Raw genomic sequence first — 18020 nt, forward strand, 5'->3', positions numbered from 1 at the left:
TTCCGCGACCTGCCGCAGGAACTTTTTGCCCGCGGCGGGTTGCGGTTTTTTGGGCTTCTTTTTTGCCTTTTAGGCGGTTTTTTTGGCGGTTTTTTCGGCCGCGGGGGCGGGGTTAGTAACATTTTGGGCGGGTTTAGATGTTTTGGGCGGGGCCGATGACAGGGGAGGCGGGGTCGATGACGGGGGAGGCGGGGCCGATGAGGGCGGGGGCGAGGTTGATGACAGCGGGGGCGGGGGTGATGACGCGGGGGTGAGGGTGTCAGGGGCGGGGTTTGAGTTTGGGCGGGTTTTGGGCTGGATTTAGGCTGGTTTGGGTGGGAAAAAAATTTTCCACCTGGCAACCCTGACTCTCTCCAGTTCAGTTCATAACTCACTTTAAGAGCCTTCCACCAGCACTTCCATTTCCTCCTCATTCTCCCCTCCTTCCACCTCCTCCAGTTCCATTCTCTCCTCTCCTTCCTCTTGGTCTAGGGGCTCCTCCCTTCCTCCATCTGATTCCATCTCCCAATCACACCCCAGCTCCTCCCTCTCTTGCATAGAATCTTCTCCCTTCACCTGATCCCTCTGCTGTTGCTGCACTGCTTTCTGGGCCTTGTAGTTTCTTAGTTCCTGGTTTCTCTGACGTTGCCCTGCCTTCTGGACTCTGTAGTTCCTTGGTTCTGAATCTCTCTGTGCTGCACTGCCTTCTGGGGCTTGTAGTTTCTTTGCTCTTCACAATCCTTAGCAAGGTACGGCCTCCAAAACTGAACACAATACTCCAGGTGGGGCCTCACCAACGACTTGTACAGGGGCATCAACACTTCCTTTCTTCTGCTGGTCATACCTCTCTCTATACAGCCTAGCAACCTTCTCGCTACGGCCACCGCCTTGTCACACTGTTTCGTCGCCTTCAGATCCTCAGATACTATAACCCCAAGATCCCTCTCCCCCTCAGTACATATCAGACTCTCACCGCCTAACACATAAGTCTCTCATGGGTTTCTACTCCCTTAGTGCATCACTTTGCATTTCTTCGCATTGAATTTTAATTGCCAAACCTTAGACCATTCTTCTAGCTTCTGCAGATCATTTTTCATGTTTTCCACTCCCTCCCGGGTGTCCACTCTGTTACAAATCTTAGTATCATCTGCAAATAGGCAAACTTTACCTTCTAACCCTTCGGCAATGTCACTCACAAATATATTGAACAGAATCGGCCCCAGCACCGATCCCTGAGGCACTCCACTACTCACCTTTCCCTCCTCCGAGCAAACTCCATTTACCACCACCTTCTGTCGTCAGTCTGTCAACCAGTTCCTAATCCAATTCACCACTTTTCCCCCTCTCCCCACCCACATTTATCTGGCTCTTCATAGGGTCTCCAACAGCAATTCCCACATGCTACTTGCAACCAATGCCAATGCGTTCCCTCTGCTACAATTATGTCAGGGGAGAGAAAGCAATGCTGGACAATGGAGGGGAGTTAAAAATTTAAAACATTTACCAAATTAATAGTGCACTAAATGCCCATCTAATAAACAGGGCCGGTCTTAGCAATTGCGGGGCCCTATGCAGACCACTTCGGTGGGCCCACCCGCCCCCACCTAGCCCTGCCCCTTGTTGACAAGATGTGTTTTCAACTTTTTTTTATTTCAAATAAAGACAAGTCAAGCAAAACTTGTACATAAAACTAATTTAAATATGCACAATGCTATCATAGGAAACCTTTGGGTTTAAAAAGCAAAAACATGTGCATGTAAGGACTGGATTAATTAAAACAAATCCCCTTAATATGTAATACTTGATAACAATAATGAAACAGTGAATAAATATTCACATAGCAAGCAGCCTGAGCCAACAGATTTATTTTCCACTGAACATAATTAACTTTGTATGAACTTGGCTGCTAATAGTGTAATGAACTGGACAATGTTTGCACAGTTCCACACAAAGGAACCCCTTCCCTCATTAATCAATACCTTCTCTGTAAAGTAGTAGTAATTCAAAAAAGGCAAGTGCATTTTTATAATATACCACTGCATTCCACAAAGCAAAAGGAGCAAGTTCCCACATGCCATCTTTTTTTTTTATGTAGGCACTGGAAAAAAAAAGATTTTAAATGCTCCCAGGTTTCAATCTAATTCATGTTTAATGTGGGATAAAATGCCATAAATAAGTAAATAAATTGATAGATAGAAACTCTGAATGTTGAGCACATGATTCTCATAACATGATGTCTGTTTAGTGGCCCTTTACCAGAAGAAAAAAAAAACTCTCTGCACGAATATAAGTACTAGGGTGTCCCTTTCCCTCCAAATGACACACTGATTATGATTTATAACAAATTACTACTCTACTTATTATACTTCCTCTGTGTGCAATCCGTATGCACAAGCCAGCATGTTTGAAAATCTAAGTGAGATTAAATTTAAAAATCCACCAACAATAAACAAAGACATAGATGCAGCAGCTTGAGTGCATAGGGATCTGGCTACGCAAGAAGGTGAAACAGATATTACCTTGATTTTTTTTTTTACAGTATCCTCCCCACCCACCCACCTCCCTACCCACCTACCTATTCCAGACCTCCTTCCCGCTCCCCCGAGCCCAGGGTGCCCTCCCGGCACATACCTGAAGCACCCTGGTGGTCTAGTAGAGTCTTTGGGGCAGAAAAGATCCTCAGTCTTTCCTGCCTGCTGCCGGCGCTGACTCTCTTGCTACCACATCATCTTTAAAATGGTTGCCGAGGCTTACAACGGCGACCTTGCAGACTTCAGTGGAAGTCTCGAGAGGCCGCTACTGGAAGTCTCAGCAGTCATTTGTAAAGAGTGATGCGACAGGAAGAGGGTCAGCGCCGCACAGACAGTGAGCAGAAAAGACTGGGGATCTTTCCTGCCCCAAAGAATCTACTAGACCACCAGGGTGGCTTCGGGTATGTGCCAGGAGGGCACCCTGCGGCTCAGGGGAGGAAAGGCAAATCAGTCAGTGCGGCAATAGCAAGGAGCAGGAGGAAGCACTGCGGGGCCCTTGTGTGACCGCCCCTCTTACCCCTGCCTAAGACTGGCCCTGCTAATAAAAAGTCTTGCTCCTGTGGGGGGGGGGGGGGGGGGAAGAAAAAAAAAAACCTGATTACCACTCCCACGGGTCTGGCCTCTCTTCTGTCTGTCTTCCTCCCACCCCCACCCCCCTCACCCACCACCAACAGCGATCCCCACAGGCCTGCTCTGGAGTCCCGCCTTCTGATACAAAACAGGAAGTTGTATCAGAAGGCGGGACTTGGCAGAAAGAAGGCCCCAGAGCAGGACTGTGGGGATCAATGTCGGCGACAAAATGTAGAAAACAAATGTTTACAATTTGTGAGAACAATATGTCAGATTACAAATGTGTATACTGCCAGAGCTGGTGTCAGACAGGGCTGGGATCCAGGGCAGAAATTTGGGAGGGGATCTCAAAACCCACTGCCAGGCTATGCCTTCTTCAGCTTCCAGTAGAGTTAGGGCTCTCGGGCAATTGCCCTAGTTGCACTCCCCAAACACCATCCCTGGCACTCCCCTAACACCATCCCTGGCACGTGTGATCTTTGTCCCCATGTCATTCTCTAAGGTAGTCCAAGAGGTAGCTGAATCAGTTGTAAAACAGCAAACATATATCTTTCAGCATTATAAAACAGTGACACAAAATACATATTTGTCCATGATACTCTTGTTAGCTTCCTGAGCTGGTGAATTCCTTGATATTGAATAGATGAAACATTAGACATGTTCCTCCTGGAGTGCAGAGATTTGCAGACAAAGTTGCAGCTTCTTGTTTGATATCCTCATGAGATCTGGTATAGGAAACAAAGTGTGGTATAGCATGGTGCCAGGCCTAATAACTGTAGCTATGTTAATGATCTTTCCAGGGTGAAAAGGGCATTACAGGGTACCCAGGACCCCAAGGAGATGACGGTCTAAAGGTGAGGTAGTGGGTTTTTCATATAGTTCCTTTCTCTTTCATTCTTCCTATCAGAATGCTCACTTGTCCATGTTTCCTGATTTCAGGGTAGGCAAGGACCTGTAGGTGCACCTGGCAAGCCAGGACTGAAAGGTGAACAGGTAAAGGTTCCACCCTCCTTTCAGTACCAAGGTCTCCCCCAAAATGGAAGACTAATTCAGCTGTTTGGATTGGTAGAAAGGTGATAATTAACATATGTTGTTTTGTTTTACAGGGCAATATTGGTTCTCTTGGTCTGCAGGGCTTGCTGGGGTTACCAGGGATGCCTGTGAGTGACTGCATGCCCCACTTCTTGAATTTCTGCACAAGCACACCTGAATATAATATTAAAAGAAGAAGGATAGATCCAAGCTTAAGAAACATGATCTAGAACTAATACTCCTGGGAGAATTATGCATAGACAAAAAAAAAATAATATATATATATATATAATACAGGCTAGAAGTGCAGTGCTTAACAAATTGGATACGTCCTAGATAGTGAGACATCCAGCAGATATTTGCTCCGGATTTTAGACCGGTTAAGACCTGTAATAGATATTGCTAGTATAATTACCATGAAATAAGTAGATAAAGGTAAAGGAGTAAAATAAAGGGGAGGTTGGGGGGGGGGGGAAGGGGGAGGAAAGGATGTAAAATAATGATGATGATGTTAGACTAGATGCATATGTACAATTATGACATGACTGAATGTTTACAAAATGTTTGACTTTATTGGTTTTGTTTGACGTGGTACATCATCAATAAAAACCGTTGAAATGTAATAAGGCAGGTAATGCATTCCATGCCTAACAGAACAGTTTGCTTGCCAAGCTCACAAAACTTATAAATTGGGGGGAGGGGTTAAAGAGGGGAAAGGGGAGGAGAAAAACAAAAAATTATTGATGGCAAATATTAACTCATTGGTTTCGTGACTGCTGTACAATTTACCATATAGTATATTGTATATTGAATTGATTGGTTATGTATAATAAGTTGATTCTTCAATAAAAATGTTGAAATATATTTATATATAATACAGTGTACTCCATTTAAGTGCACAGTGGATAAGCTCATGCTCTGTTTAACTGCATGGCGTACTTCGGTCCCGTTTTTGGCACCATCAAAAGACTCCACATAAGCGCACACATGGAATATGGAAGCCGATTGGCGCGTGACAACCAACGAGATTTGAAATTTACTGCCTCTTTAACTGCCACAGGCAGAATAAGCAAAAGAATGCTGTTAGAGCGTGCACCGGGGTCGTCGTCATCGCGGCAGAACTGTAAGATTTTAACACTGACTGAACAAATAGAAGTTCATAAAAAATTAGAAAACAAACAAAGTCAAGCATCTATTGCTAAAGAATATGGTGTCATCAAATTTCACGTGTCTTGAAGCAGAAAGACCAGCTTCTGGAAGACTGGCAAAACAATACAAATCCACAATGGAAACGAAAACGGGCGGGAAAAGCTGAGGAGGTAGAAGATGCTCTTCTTCAGTGTTTTTCTCGAGTAAGGAGCAGACAGTTTCCTGTCAGTGGTCCACTGCTTATGGAGAACTAACAAGCTAGCTGAAAGTCTTGGACTAACTGAATTCAAAGCCACTGTTGGATGGTTGGAAAGATGGAAGGAGAGGAACAGCATAAAATTCAAGAAACAGGAAGTGACGTCACCGCTTAAGATGGCAGCCTAGCTTCGTAGCTCCCGATCCTTACCCTCATTAAAAGCTAAAATCAGTGGTTTTTCGCTACCTTGAAAACTTCAAAGACTTACCCCAGACTAACGCACCGCGACTCACCATGAGCAAAGCACTTTCGGCGCGAAACAAAGACGCGGAGAAGCAGGTTGGCAGCAGAACAAGTAAGACCACGAAGCGCCACGAGGCAGTGGCGCAGGCCTCGCCTTCCGATTCAGACTCAGCACCTTCAGTGGCGGAATCGCATAAGCCTCCTGCCAAAAAAGGAATCTCCAGCGAACTGTGTCAATTGCTATTGGGCATTCAGGACGTTATTAAAAAATCAAAGGAGGAGATATTGGATAAAATGGATGTGCTGAGCACTGACCTCCGGGAGTTGGGAGGCAGAGTTGAGGACACAGAATTAAAGCTGTAAGAGCATGCCGAATCCCTGCTAGCACATGAGGCACAAATCCAAATGCTGGAACAGAAAACCACGGAGCTGACATACAAGCTTGACGATCTTGAAAATAGGGGCAGGAGGAACAATCTCCGGTTTCGGGGAGTCCCTGAAGGTGGGGAGACCGAGGATGTCCCACAAATAGTGAAAAGCCTGTGTGCAACTTTGATGGGTGCAGAGGCGGAAGGGGTTGTGATCGAACTGGACAGAGCCCACAGGGCTCTTGGTCAGCGGCAAGAAAACCGAGCGCGGGACATAATTGCACGGTTTCATAAATATGAAGTTAAGGAGCAAATAATTAACCGTGCCCGGAAGGCGCATGACTTGGAACACAGGGGAGCTAAAATAACGGTGTACCAAGACCTCTCGCAATACACCTTATAGCAGAGGCGCCAAATGAGACCAGCCCTGGACACTTTGATTAAAGAGCGGATCCCATATCGATGGGGATTCCCGTTTTCCCTGAATTATACGGTGCAGGGAACCAAGTACATAGTTCAAACATTGTCAGAAGCTTGGGCATCCCTATATGCGGCGGGACTGGTGAACTCGAGCACACCATCGGGCGCACTGGCACCCACTACCAAAGCGAAGCTACAAATATGGCAGTGGGTCCCTCAAACTCCTAAACGGAGCAACCCGAAAAGAAGAGCGGCTGCAGAAGAGACCTGAACCCAAGAAGGGCAGACCAGAGGGAATTTACAATCCAGGGTGACTGGCCTGTTCGGAAGATGGAGGGACAATGGACAATACTGTGGTAAATGGTGGTTTGGTAGAAAGGTATAACAAAATATATTTTTTTTCTCTCTTTCTGAAATGTTTAGAATGTATCCTGTTATTTAACAAATAATGACCTGCAAGGGTATTAGCACATAGAGAGTCAAGGGAAAATGGAGACAGGAATGTTGAAAATTAAATTGTTATGTTGTTAAAGGTAGGGTGGGGAATATAAGGGGATGGTAAGATTGGTGTGGTATGGAGTGTGGATGGTTGAGCAAGAGAAGGAGTGGGGGAGAAATGATGTAGAGGGTAGCAAGGGGGGGTGCAGGGGAGGGGCTAAGGGGCGGGGCTGTTGGGACAATTGCGGGTTACTTTCTCTTTTTCCACAAAGGGGACGTGTGTCCTCTGGTTGATGTTAAAATGGGAGGGGGGGGGGGGGGGGCGGGAGGGGTATTAGATAGGGATTGGGTGGGTGGACTTGGTATGGAGACATACATGTACTGGGGGCATATATGCATGGAGTGGACCGGTTTCCTCTGTATGGAATGCTTCGGACAACCACCAAGAAATGAGTAATGACCTAAAGATTATATCTTACAATGTTAAGGGGCTGAACATGCCTCAGAAAAGGCAGAAGTTATTCAAAGAACTATCACAGTTAAAGGCCCATATAGTTATGCTGCAGGAGACACACCTTCGCCGGGTGCACGAGTGAGTTCTCTCCCATCCAAGCTACCCCAGGGCCTTCTTTGCCTCCTCCACTGAGGGATCTAAAAAACGGGGGGTGGCGGTGTTATTTCACAAGTCGGTAGCAGCCCAAATAGTGAAGATTAAACGAGACACTGGAGGGCGTTTTTTGTTTTTGCACATAGTTATAGACCAAGTGGACCTAACCTTGGCATCCATATATGCACCAAATGAACAACAAGGGGCCTTTTATACAAAGGTGAAGAATGCCCTTGCAACATTTGTACAGGGCTCCCTGATACTGGGGGGCAATTTTAATGAAGTTGTGAATCCGGCTTTAGACCGATCAGGAGTTAATCAGCAGCCGGCAAGCAAGGATTCTTTAGCCTTGGGATCCCTGGCTTATTCACTGGGGGCTCTAGATGTGTGGAGGTTAAGTCATGAAGGAGTGAGAGATTATACGTACTTTTCATCAGTACAAGCTTCATACTCACGTATAGATTACATTTTTCTTGATGTTGCGCTATCAGAGAGAGGCCCGAGTGCAGGGATTGGTAGCGTAACATTATCAGACCATGCGCCGGTTTGGGTTACCCTGCCATCCATAAGGGCGGAGATTAAGGACAAGAGATGGACGCTTAATACGAGCATGCTACAGGAGGGTGAGGTTGTGGAGGGCTGTAGGAAAGTTCTGAAAGAATATCTGGAGCTTAACAGGGAGTCTGGGCCACCCCTTAGCATAGTATGGGACGCCATGAAGGCTGTCTCGAGAGGCTACTTCCTGCAATTAGCCAGTAAACGTGCGAAGGCCCGTAGGGCTCAATTGTCGCAATGTTTGGGAAACATTCGGTACTTAGAAGAGCAGCATAAGGGGGGGATCCCCTATAGTTCTGGAAGAGTTGCGAGGGCAAAGACTCCTGCTGGACTCTATTTATTCGGAGCACTTAAGCCTGGTACAATCAAGAACCAAGGCCAGGGCTTATGAATTCACCAATAAGGCAGGACGCCTCCTCGCCATAAGGTTGCGTAGACAAAAGATAGACCGAGCGGTAACCCGTATCCGGGACAGGAGGGGGGATATGCTGCTTACATCAGAAGCGATACGCAGGCGCTTTGGGGAATTCTATCAGGAGTTATATGCGCAGGAGATCAACCCCCCTATAGAATCCATTGTTGACTACTTAGCGGAGAGTGACCTAGCCACGTTGACACTTCAGCAGCAGGCAACTCTTGAGGAGCCTGTCACTCCAGTGGAGATTCAAAAGGCTATCCAACATCCTGTAAATCCCCGGGGTTGGACGGCTTTCCCTACGAATTCTATAAAAAATTCGCTTTCGAATTGGCTCCACTTCTAGCTGACTTGTTCAACCAGATCGGGAAGGGAGAGTCCTTGCCCTCATCCAAGTTGGAGGCATGGATAGCGATACTGCCCAAACCAGATAAAGATCATAAGGAGTGCGGCTCCTACCGTCCAATTTCTGTCTTAAACGTGGACGTTAAAGTGCTAGCCAAAGTACTGGCTAACCAGCTGGCGCCGCTACTCCCAGCAATTATTCACCCGGACCAGGTGGGCTTTATCTCCTATAGAAAAGCAACGGATAACACACGGCATGTACTCGATCTAATGTACCTAGCTAGGAGAACTCGGAGGCCCTTTTGTCTTCTTAGTTTAGACGCTGAAAAGGCCTTCGATCGGGTTCACTGGCCATTTATGTACAAAGTGATGGAGGCCTTTGGGATAGGACCGCAGTTTCTAGGGTGGATCCAAGCTTTCTATAACTCACCTAAAGTGTGTGTGAGAGTCAATGGAGGCAACTCTGAACTTGCAGAGAGGTACCTGACAGGGGTGCCCTTTGTCTCCATTATTGTTTGCCATGGTTATGGAACCCTTTGCTTCTAGTGTGAGAGCTAGCCCAGATATATCTGAATCACCATAGCGGGGAGAGAGCATAAAATGGCACTTTTCGTAGACGATGTACTGCTGTTTGTCACACGTCCCTCGGTCACCCTCCCTGGTCTTTTGTGTGCCATCGAAGAATATTCGACAGTGTCTGGATTTAAGGTGAATATGTCCAAATCAGAGGCCCTGAGTGTAACCCTTCCTGATGAGTTGGTGGAGTCCTTGCAATCTTCCATCCCTTTTCGATGGGCCAGTAAGGGAATTCGCTATCTGGGCGTAAATGTGACGGCTAAGCTCTCGGAACTCTTTAATGCAAATTACAAAGGGCTAGCCAGGGTTATCACCGAAGACTTGGAAAGGTGGGGGGACTTGGAACTATCCTGGTTTGGCAGAATAGCCGCAGTAAAGATGAACGTCCTGCCGCGCTTGTTGTATTTATTTCAAGCCCTTCCGATACAGATACCCCGGACATTTCTAGCGGCACTACAAGATCGCATTGTGCGCTTTGTCTGGGCAGGCAAACACCCGCGTTTATCTCGTTCTTTCCTGTGTCAGGATAGGAGGCGGGGAGGGTTGGGGGTCCCCAACTTGGCCTGGTACTACAGAGCAATCCAAGCACGTGCAGCCGTGGAATGGTTACAGGACTATCCTGATAGGCAGTGGGTGCACTTGGAACAATACTCCATAGGAGAGAGACCTCTCGGGGCTATAATGTGGCTTCCGAGCTCGCTTAGGTCACTGGGGGAGGGATTGTGCCCATCCATATATGTCACCCTTTCAAACTGAGATAGTTTGTTTCCAAAGCGAAGATGTCTACTGTCCCGCTTGACACCCATAGCTTTCAACCCACTATTTTACCCGGGTACCGAGAAGGGAATATTTACCAGGTGGTATGGGGGAGGTTTGAGAAGGTGGGGTCAATCGTTCGATGGAGACTCTCTAATGCCATACTCTGAGGCCAAGGGGAAATTCCCGATAGTGGGGACAGATGAATATGCCTACCTTCAGTTATCCCATTTTCTCAAGATGAGCTGTACGGGAGGTGGTGACCCGGGATAGGTTAGATCTGGAGGAAATTTGTGAGGGGCCTGCTGTGATGACGGGAATGATATCCCACCTCTACCGTATTGTTAATATGCAAACACCACGTTATACACTTCACAGGAGGAGTTGGCAGAGAGAATTAGGCCTGGAGCTGACGGAGGCACAATGGGAGAGGATGGAGCGGGCAACGGCGAGGGTGTCCACCCATGTACCCTTTAAAGAAAATGCGGTGAAGGTGTTGTTTAGGTGGTACCTGACGCCCGAGCGCCTTCAGCGCATATACCCAGCTATGTCGGGGTTGTGCTGGAGGGGTTGTGGAGTTAGAGGCACAATGGGGCATGTATGGTGGACATGTGTGAAAATTAGGGCTTTTTGGAAATCGATCCATAGCAGGTTGCAGCGGTGGTCGGGAGGCCTGATACCATGGGAACCTGCTTTTTTTCTCTTCTCTGCTAAAGCGGAGGGCTTCACCCCCGATTAGCAAACTTTGTTGCGGTATGCTACTTGCACAGCAAGAGTTGTAGTAGCCTCATGTTGGAAACAGCCCTTGACTCCACCGATAGAGAGGTGGCTTCAAAAATTGAGGCATGTAAGCGAGATGGAGAGGCTACTAGCAGAGAGGCTCAATCAGTTGAACAAGTGGTGTATGATCAGGGAACCTGTTGTCCTCCATGTATAAATTCCAATGTCACCAAAGGTACCAACAGCACAAGTCCTGGGAGGGAGGGGTTAGGGAGGGGGAGGGTGGGAGTGGGAGGGAGGGAAAAGGACCAAAATAAGTTTATAAAATATTGAAGTCCTAAAATGTCCACACTGAACAGTTAGAGAAATAATGTTGTGTATTATGTTGTGATGAGTGCATTGTAATGGGCGGTTTGTTGTCTCTTGATATTTTGTATTAACTGTTAATAAAGACTTCATTCAAATAAAAAAAAAATTCAAGAAACAGCGTGGTCAGAAACAAGACGTTGATGACTTTGGTGCTGAAAATTGGGTTGTTTCAGTTCTTCCTACCATCTTGAACGAGTTTGCACCTCGTGACATTTTCAATGCTGACGAAAATGGTCTCTACTGGCGAGCGATTCCTGATGGAGCACTTGCATTCAAACGTGCCGAAACTACTGGAGGTAAAGCATCGAAGGACCGACTGACAATCCTCCTTTGCTGCAATATGGATGGGAGTGAGAAGTTGGAACCCCTTGTAATTGGAAAGAGCAAACAGCCCCATTGCTTCAAGAAAGTTAAGCAATTTCCTGTGTCATATGAGGCTAACGCAAATTCATGGATGACTGGAGAAATTTGGAAGCGGTGGCTAAAGAAGTTAGACACTAGAATGCGGGCACAAAAGCATCAGATTTTGCTGCTTTGTGATAACTGTGCTGCACACAGGGATGATGTCAGGCTGTCTAACGTCAAGGTGGTCTTCTTGCCACCAAACACTACCTCTCTGATCCAATCTATGGATCAGGGCATAATAGCCAATTTCAAACAACATTATCGGGCTCTTGTGCTACGTCATCTGATGAGCGTTATGGATGACCAGATTGGCAACGATAAACGTGCTGTTGAACTGGCTCGTAATCTATCACTGTTGGATTCCCTACATGTCCAGAAAGAAGCCTGGAATCAGGCAACCATTGTGAACTGCTACAAGCAGGCAAGCTTTGTTAAGGATGTGGAGGGGGATGCAGCTGTTGCAAACGTGTCAGATGAAGAGGTTATTGACATACCAGCCGGTGTTACTGAAGAGGAGTTCCATCGCTACTAGCTATTGATTACGATCTACAAACAGCTGAAGACAGCACTGATGTCGAGATATGCGCCTACACGCAGGCAACAACGGCTGATGATGGAACAGATGAAGAAATGAGCAGCGAGGCACATGCTGATGAAATTCAACAACCTCCTCCTGTCACTTTTGCAAGAGCGCTGGAGAGTCTCAACACCGTACGGGCCTATCTGGAGGCCACTGGATGTCAGTGCTATGACAGTTTTTACTGTCTGGCAGATATAGTCTATGGAACTCACAGACCCAAGAGTGTACAGAGGACTATAACTGATTACTTCAAGTCTCTGAATATTAAACTTAGTGGATTGCTGAAATAAATTTGCATCTTTAAGTTTGAGGGGAGTTCTGGGATGCAGGTAGTGCCGCCTGCTTGCAAAAACAACTGTAAAAACAATTGGTGCAACCTGCAATACCTCTTGGCCTCCAGATTCCCAATAAAAATAAATGAAATTCAGAATCCCTAACCGTAGGCTGTTGATCATGTCTCCCTTACATACATGTGCTGTCCTGTACAGCTGTGTCTCCTCCCTACTTCATCACTCTCTCCTACCTAAATCACCCCCTCCCCCTTTCAACATTCTGCTTTCTATATATATCAAAATAATACAGCATAACCACTATCTCTGAATATTAATTAAACTTCTAAACTGAGAAGTTCTTACTTAGTGGACTGCTGAAATAATTTTGCATCTTTGAGTCCAAGGGGAGTTCTAGGATGCATGTAGTGCTGACTGCTTTCAAAAACAGCTGAAAAAAACAATTGGTGCTACCTGCAATTCCTGTTGACCTCCAGCTTTCCAATAAAGGTAAATGAAATCCAGAATCCCTAACACTCTCTCCCACCTAACTCATCCCCCCTTCTTTCAACATTCCTTCTCAACTCTCCCCCCCCCCCCCCATTTCACGTGCTGTCCCATACAGCTGTCTCTCCATACTTCCAGCACTCTCTCCTACCTAACTTATCCCCTCCTCTTTCAACCTTCCTTCTCATCTTCTCTCCCCACCCCCATTTCATATTACTTTTCTCACTTCTTCACCCCACCCCACATTACATGCCCCTTAACCAATCTCTCCCTTACTTATTAGTTGTTGGACAAAGAGTTCTTTTCCAAATTTAGCAGTACACACAACCTTCCTGTACCATGCAGCTCTTCTAGTGTGCAATTGATGTGAACCATGTGCTGTACAGCACAAGACTTTTCTGCACCTTGCTGATCATACACTGGAAGTTATATAATGCAGAAGGCTTCAGTAGCAACTGAGTTTCAGTAGGACTCCACCACTCCCACCTCAATTGTGTGCCGAGAGAAAGGTGGAATTTCACAGTGTGCAGTTGCACAGTATTCACCCCCCCCCCCTTTTTTTTTTTTTTTTTACAAAGTCATGCTAGCGGGCTACCAAGTTGCTGGTGCAGTGTTGGAATTACACTGCAACTTTGTAAAAGGAGGAGGGGGGAAGAGTTAGTTTTGAATGGTTCTCATGTCAAAGTAATAAACTAGGCAGGAAATGTTGTTTACCTATTAACTTCTGCTACTGAGGTCTTTCTTTGAGGTCTATAATTAACTGTTGTACTTTCTCTTTCTCCTAGGGATTGTTTGGCATAAAGGTAATACCTCCATCCTTCCATGTGTGTCTGTCTTCTCAGTCCATGCCTGCTGAGATTCCATGCCAACTGCGTATAACCTCTGCAGATCTATGGTGTTGCAGGAATTGATGCATGAATTTGTGATGCCTCAGGAGTCAGACAGCACACACCAGTATGAGAGAAAAATCTTCTTTATTTGCCAGCAAACAAAGCAAGACATCAGTTCTAGCTCTCTTCTCTTTCTCTCAGCTCTCTGTGTCTTTGTCTCAGCTGCTTCTCTTCTTATGCTGTCTTCTCCTTCTTCTGTCTTCTCCTTCTTCTGTCTGTTCCTTCTGTCCTTCTCTTTCTTCTGAGCTCCTTCTGAGTTCTTTCTGACGTAAACTGCTTCTGCTCCTACTTAAATACTGTTCTATCCAGCCTAGCCTAGCCCAGCCCCCTTACTCTCCAATTGGTTAAGGAATTAGATTGGCTACCTTGCCTCAACCAATCATTACTTTTGAAATATCAGTTACATAGGTTCCAGACATCCTAAACTGACCTCTGACCTGGGGCCCCTTAAGCCAGACATTTGGTCTCCAGTCTCTTACATGTTATTATGATTGATTTCTCATATTCCTAGTACTAACTGCTAACTAAACTCTGGCATTCATTAAAGAGGTCAAAAGCCAATCTTACTTAATGGCATACTGCTATACTTTCAGGACTATTCCTACAGTTACCTATAATTAATCAAGGAGAAGAGAGCTGACTAGTTCTGACCTTTTTCACCTCTCAGCTCCATACACAGAACTAGCTAAGACCATAGTTAATTCAAAACACATGTTGGCCCCCCTTCACTGTAGCCCTACTCAGAACGTCAGACAGAAAGTTGAACAAACATTCCACACAGAATTATTAATTTACACAGAATACAACATATTCTAAAATAAGCATAATCAGATATATCTTATAAGATATATCTATATCTAAGCTATCTACATATTAAGCACTTCTAAATAGTATTTCAGCCTATTCTTAAACTACAATATGTCATATGTCTGGCTCGTGCCTGCTTACAAAACTATTCAGTAAGCCTAATAATTTACAGATGTGCCAGCTAGCATTGGCAATTCACAAGGGACAGAGTTTCATTTCTCACTGACCTTTCCTAACCTTAGCTCGGCCAAACTAGACTCTAATTAATTCCAGCCTGCATTCCTTCACTACTTTGCTGGCAGAGTGAAAAGAATTCAAACTTCAAGCTTTTAATATCATTTCTTATATATATATAATTATTTCTCAGAGTTAACACTTTCTTTGCCCATGGCTGCCTCATTCCCCCCTTTGAGACTAAAATCAGCTTATGCAGAAATAAGTCTCACATCTCAAACTCTGGAGATTATAGTGATCCTAACTAGGAATAGACTTGTGAATCACCATTACCCTACTTGTTAAGGTTCGACGGCATACTGCCGAAGCACATGAGGCCAAGAAACAAAACAAAAACCCTGCTAAAACTAAGACTATTAGGGAAATGAACAAGGGACGTATCCAGGAGGTCAATGACCACCACCAGGAGGTAAGATCTAATCCTCCTCGGTAATCCTCCACATTAAGGCTGGCCAACTGTAGGACTTTATCCATAGCATGCCTAACTACATGCGTCCTATTTATGACAATAGTACAGCACTCTGAAGAATTTAGCACTGTGCAGAGGCCACCCTGAGCTGCAAAGAGGTAGTCAAGGCCCATACGATTATACCGAGAAACTATACTTAATTCATTAATTTGATCCTGCAATGCATTGACTACCACGTTCAGCTCATGAACTAAAACATGGAGTAGGGATTGAAGTCTCCGGGTAGCCATACCTAGTTCAGTAATACCCGCTACCGGGCCTCCAATTGGAATCCAGGCCGTGGCAGAAAGGGCTACAAGTCTCTTTTTAGTCAGAGGATAAGTAGAATTAATATACTGGAGGGCTAATTCAATCGCCTCATCCTCTGTGGCAACGGAGGAAGGTAAGGACAAAGCCTCTCGCTTAGAGCGGTGCGGGGATAGCGGCTTAAGAGGAATAACTTTAGGAAAATAATTCAAGGTTACCAATACACAAAAATCATATGTGGAGGGAAGAATCATGTGGAGGACATTATCACAAAGCCAGTAATGACCAAGGAGAGGGTGAGGAAAGTTCCCAATAAATGTTGGCTCAGGCTGGACAGGGTACTTAGGGTGCCCATAATGCGAGCCCCTATCCCAGGGGGAACGAAGACGAAATGGAGACTTTGCACACCATAGGCGCCAATCCCCAATTGTGACAGGCTGCTCATTTGTTAGTAACTCTTCATACCCCGGGGACTTATGAAAGTAGAAAATAAGCTTGGACACTATAGTCTTCTCAGTGGTACGCTTAGGAGCCAGATAATCACCTGGGTCATAATCTACAGGTATGGTAGCAGGGCACATAGGAGTACCTGGAGAAACTACCCACACAGATTCTCCTTTTTCTGGGAGAACATTAGTATAGTTACAGGGAATGGGAAGAACAGTTGAGATGCTTCTTGTTAAACAAAACACTCCAGAAGCTGGATAGGGAGACGTAAAAACTGGCCTTAGAGAAGATTCAGAGGGGGAAGTAGCATTATAAAAGGACCACCAAGTATAATCCTGGCTCCAAGGACCTGAACTCGAAAAGTAGGGAGGTATAAGAGCTGGGAGTTGCACAGGAACAGGAACAGCTGGGACATCTGTAGTATAAGGAGAAAATCGGGAACACACAATACAAGGGGAAGTAATCTTTGCCTGGCTAATTAGTTCCTGGACTGAGTGTAACCAAAGGTTGGAGCGAGTTGGGATATTAGGAACAAGGAGGCAAGGAGTAGAAAACAACAAAAGCATCCAAACTACTAACATTTTCTTTCTTCCTAATCTAAAACAAATACAGCAAACTAATTAAGCAATAATATTTCAACAGTCTGTGCTAATCACAGATTACTCTCATATAATGTTCTCAGTCTTTGAGTTCTTATACCAGTTGGGATAGACCCTCAACTGACAAGGATCAAGCTTTCAAATTCCAAGAAAGCCAGAATCAGGCAAGAAAGAGTCTCAGTGTGAAGCCGAAGTTCAGCCGCTCCTGCAGTATGCAGTTGACCCTTCTTTTCAGCTAGTAGATTCTTTGGTTCGGGTCAAGCGCAACTTCAATGGCTCCGCTGGATCACTTTCTGCTCTCCACTGTTTAGGCTCCGTCTGATCCGTGCTGGGCTCAGTCTGATCAGCAGACTTAATTCGAGACCAATGGACCCATGGAGTAATCCCTGCGACCTTCACAGCTGTAGGGGTAGAAAGCAAAACAGTAAAAGGTCCTTTCCATCGGGGCCCCAAAGGCTGGAGCTTCCAGTCTTTCACCCAAACTCTATCCCCTGGCAGGAAGGAATGTACCTGAGCCTGGAAGGGGACAGGGTTTATTTCTCTCACATAAGACTGAAGCTCAGAAATTATCTTACCCAAGAGGGCTACCTGTTCCTGCACCTGGGCAGACCCTAAAATCCCTATGTCTCCCTTAATTCCCTGTAAAATGGCTGGGGGCTTCCCATACACAATTTCAAAGGGAGAAAGGGCTGTTCCTTTAGTTGGGGTGCATCGGAGGCGAAAGAGGGCTAGTGGCAATGCCTGTGGCCATTTCAATTGGGTTTCCTGACAAATCTTTGCTAGGCTATTTTTCAAGGTTCTGTTTGCTCGCTCAACCTGCCCTGAACTCTGGGGACGATAGGCACAATGCAATTTCCAGGTAATGCGCAATGCGCGGGACAGGGCCTGAAGTGTAGCTTCAACAAAGGCGGGACCATTATCTGAACCTATGGCAAGGGGCAGTCCATACCTGGGGATGACATCCCTAAGGAGGGCTCGAGCTACTTCTGTGGCTTTCTCAGTGACTGTAGGATATGCTTCCACCCACCCAGAAAAGGTACAGACCATGACTAAGAGGTATCGGAACCTACCGCTCCTGGGCATTTCTGTGAAGTCTATAACTAGGGACTCAAAGGGTGTTAGTCCTCTAGACTGAACTCCTGGTGGAATACGGGGTCCCTGACGGGCATTATTCTGGGCACAGAGAGTACATCGGGCAGAGGCAGTGGCAACCAGACTATCCAATCCTTCCAGCACCACTACTCGATTGAGTAGGCGGGCTAGTGCTGTTTTCCCTAAGTGTGATAGGTCATGAGCTT

General features: G+C 45.9%; 1 protein-coding gene across 2 annotated transcripts in view; it reads left to right on the forward strand.

Annotated features, from left to right (window-relative positions):
* The window catches only part of LOC115472910 (collagen alpha-1(V) chain-like), a 256126-nt gene that overhangs the window by 225796 nt on the left and 12310 nt on the right, over positions 1–18020 (forward strand). For both annotated transcript variants that reach the window (XM_030207418.1, XM_030207419.1), the window contains exons 34-37: positions 3881–3934; positions 4020–4073; positions 4187–4240; positions 13816–13833. In XM_030207418.1, coding sequence (XP_030063278.1) covers positions 3881–3934; positions 4020–4073; positions 4187–4240; positions 13816–13833 — 180 coding nt within the window. The remainder of the gene's footprint in view (positions 1–3880; positions 3935–4019; positions 4074–4186; positions 4241–13815; positions 13834–18020) is intronic.

This window comes from Microcaecilia unicolor, chromosome 6, assembly GCF_901765095.1.
Source record: "Microcaecilia unicolor chromosome 6, aMicUni1.1, whole genome shotgun sequence".
NCBI classification, from domain to species: domain Eukaryota; kingdom Metazoa; phylum Chordata; class Amphibia; order Gymnophiona; family Siphonopidae; genus Microcaecilia; species Microcaecilia unicolor.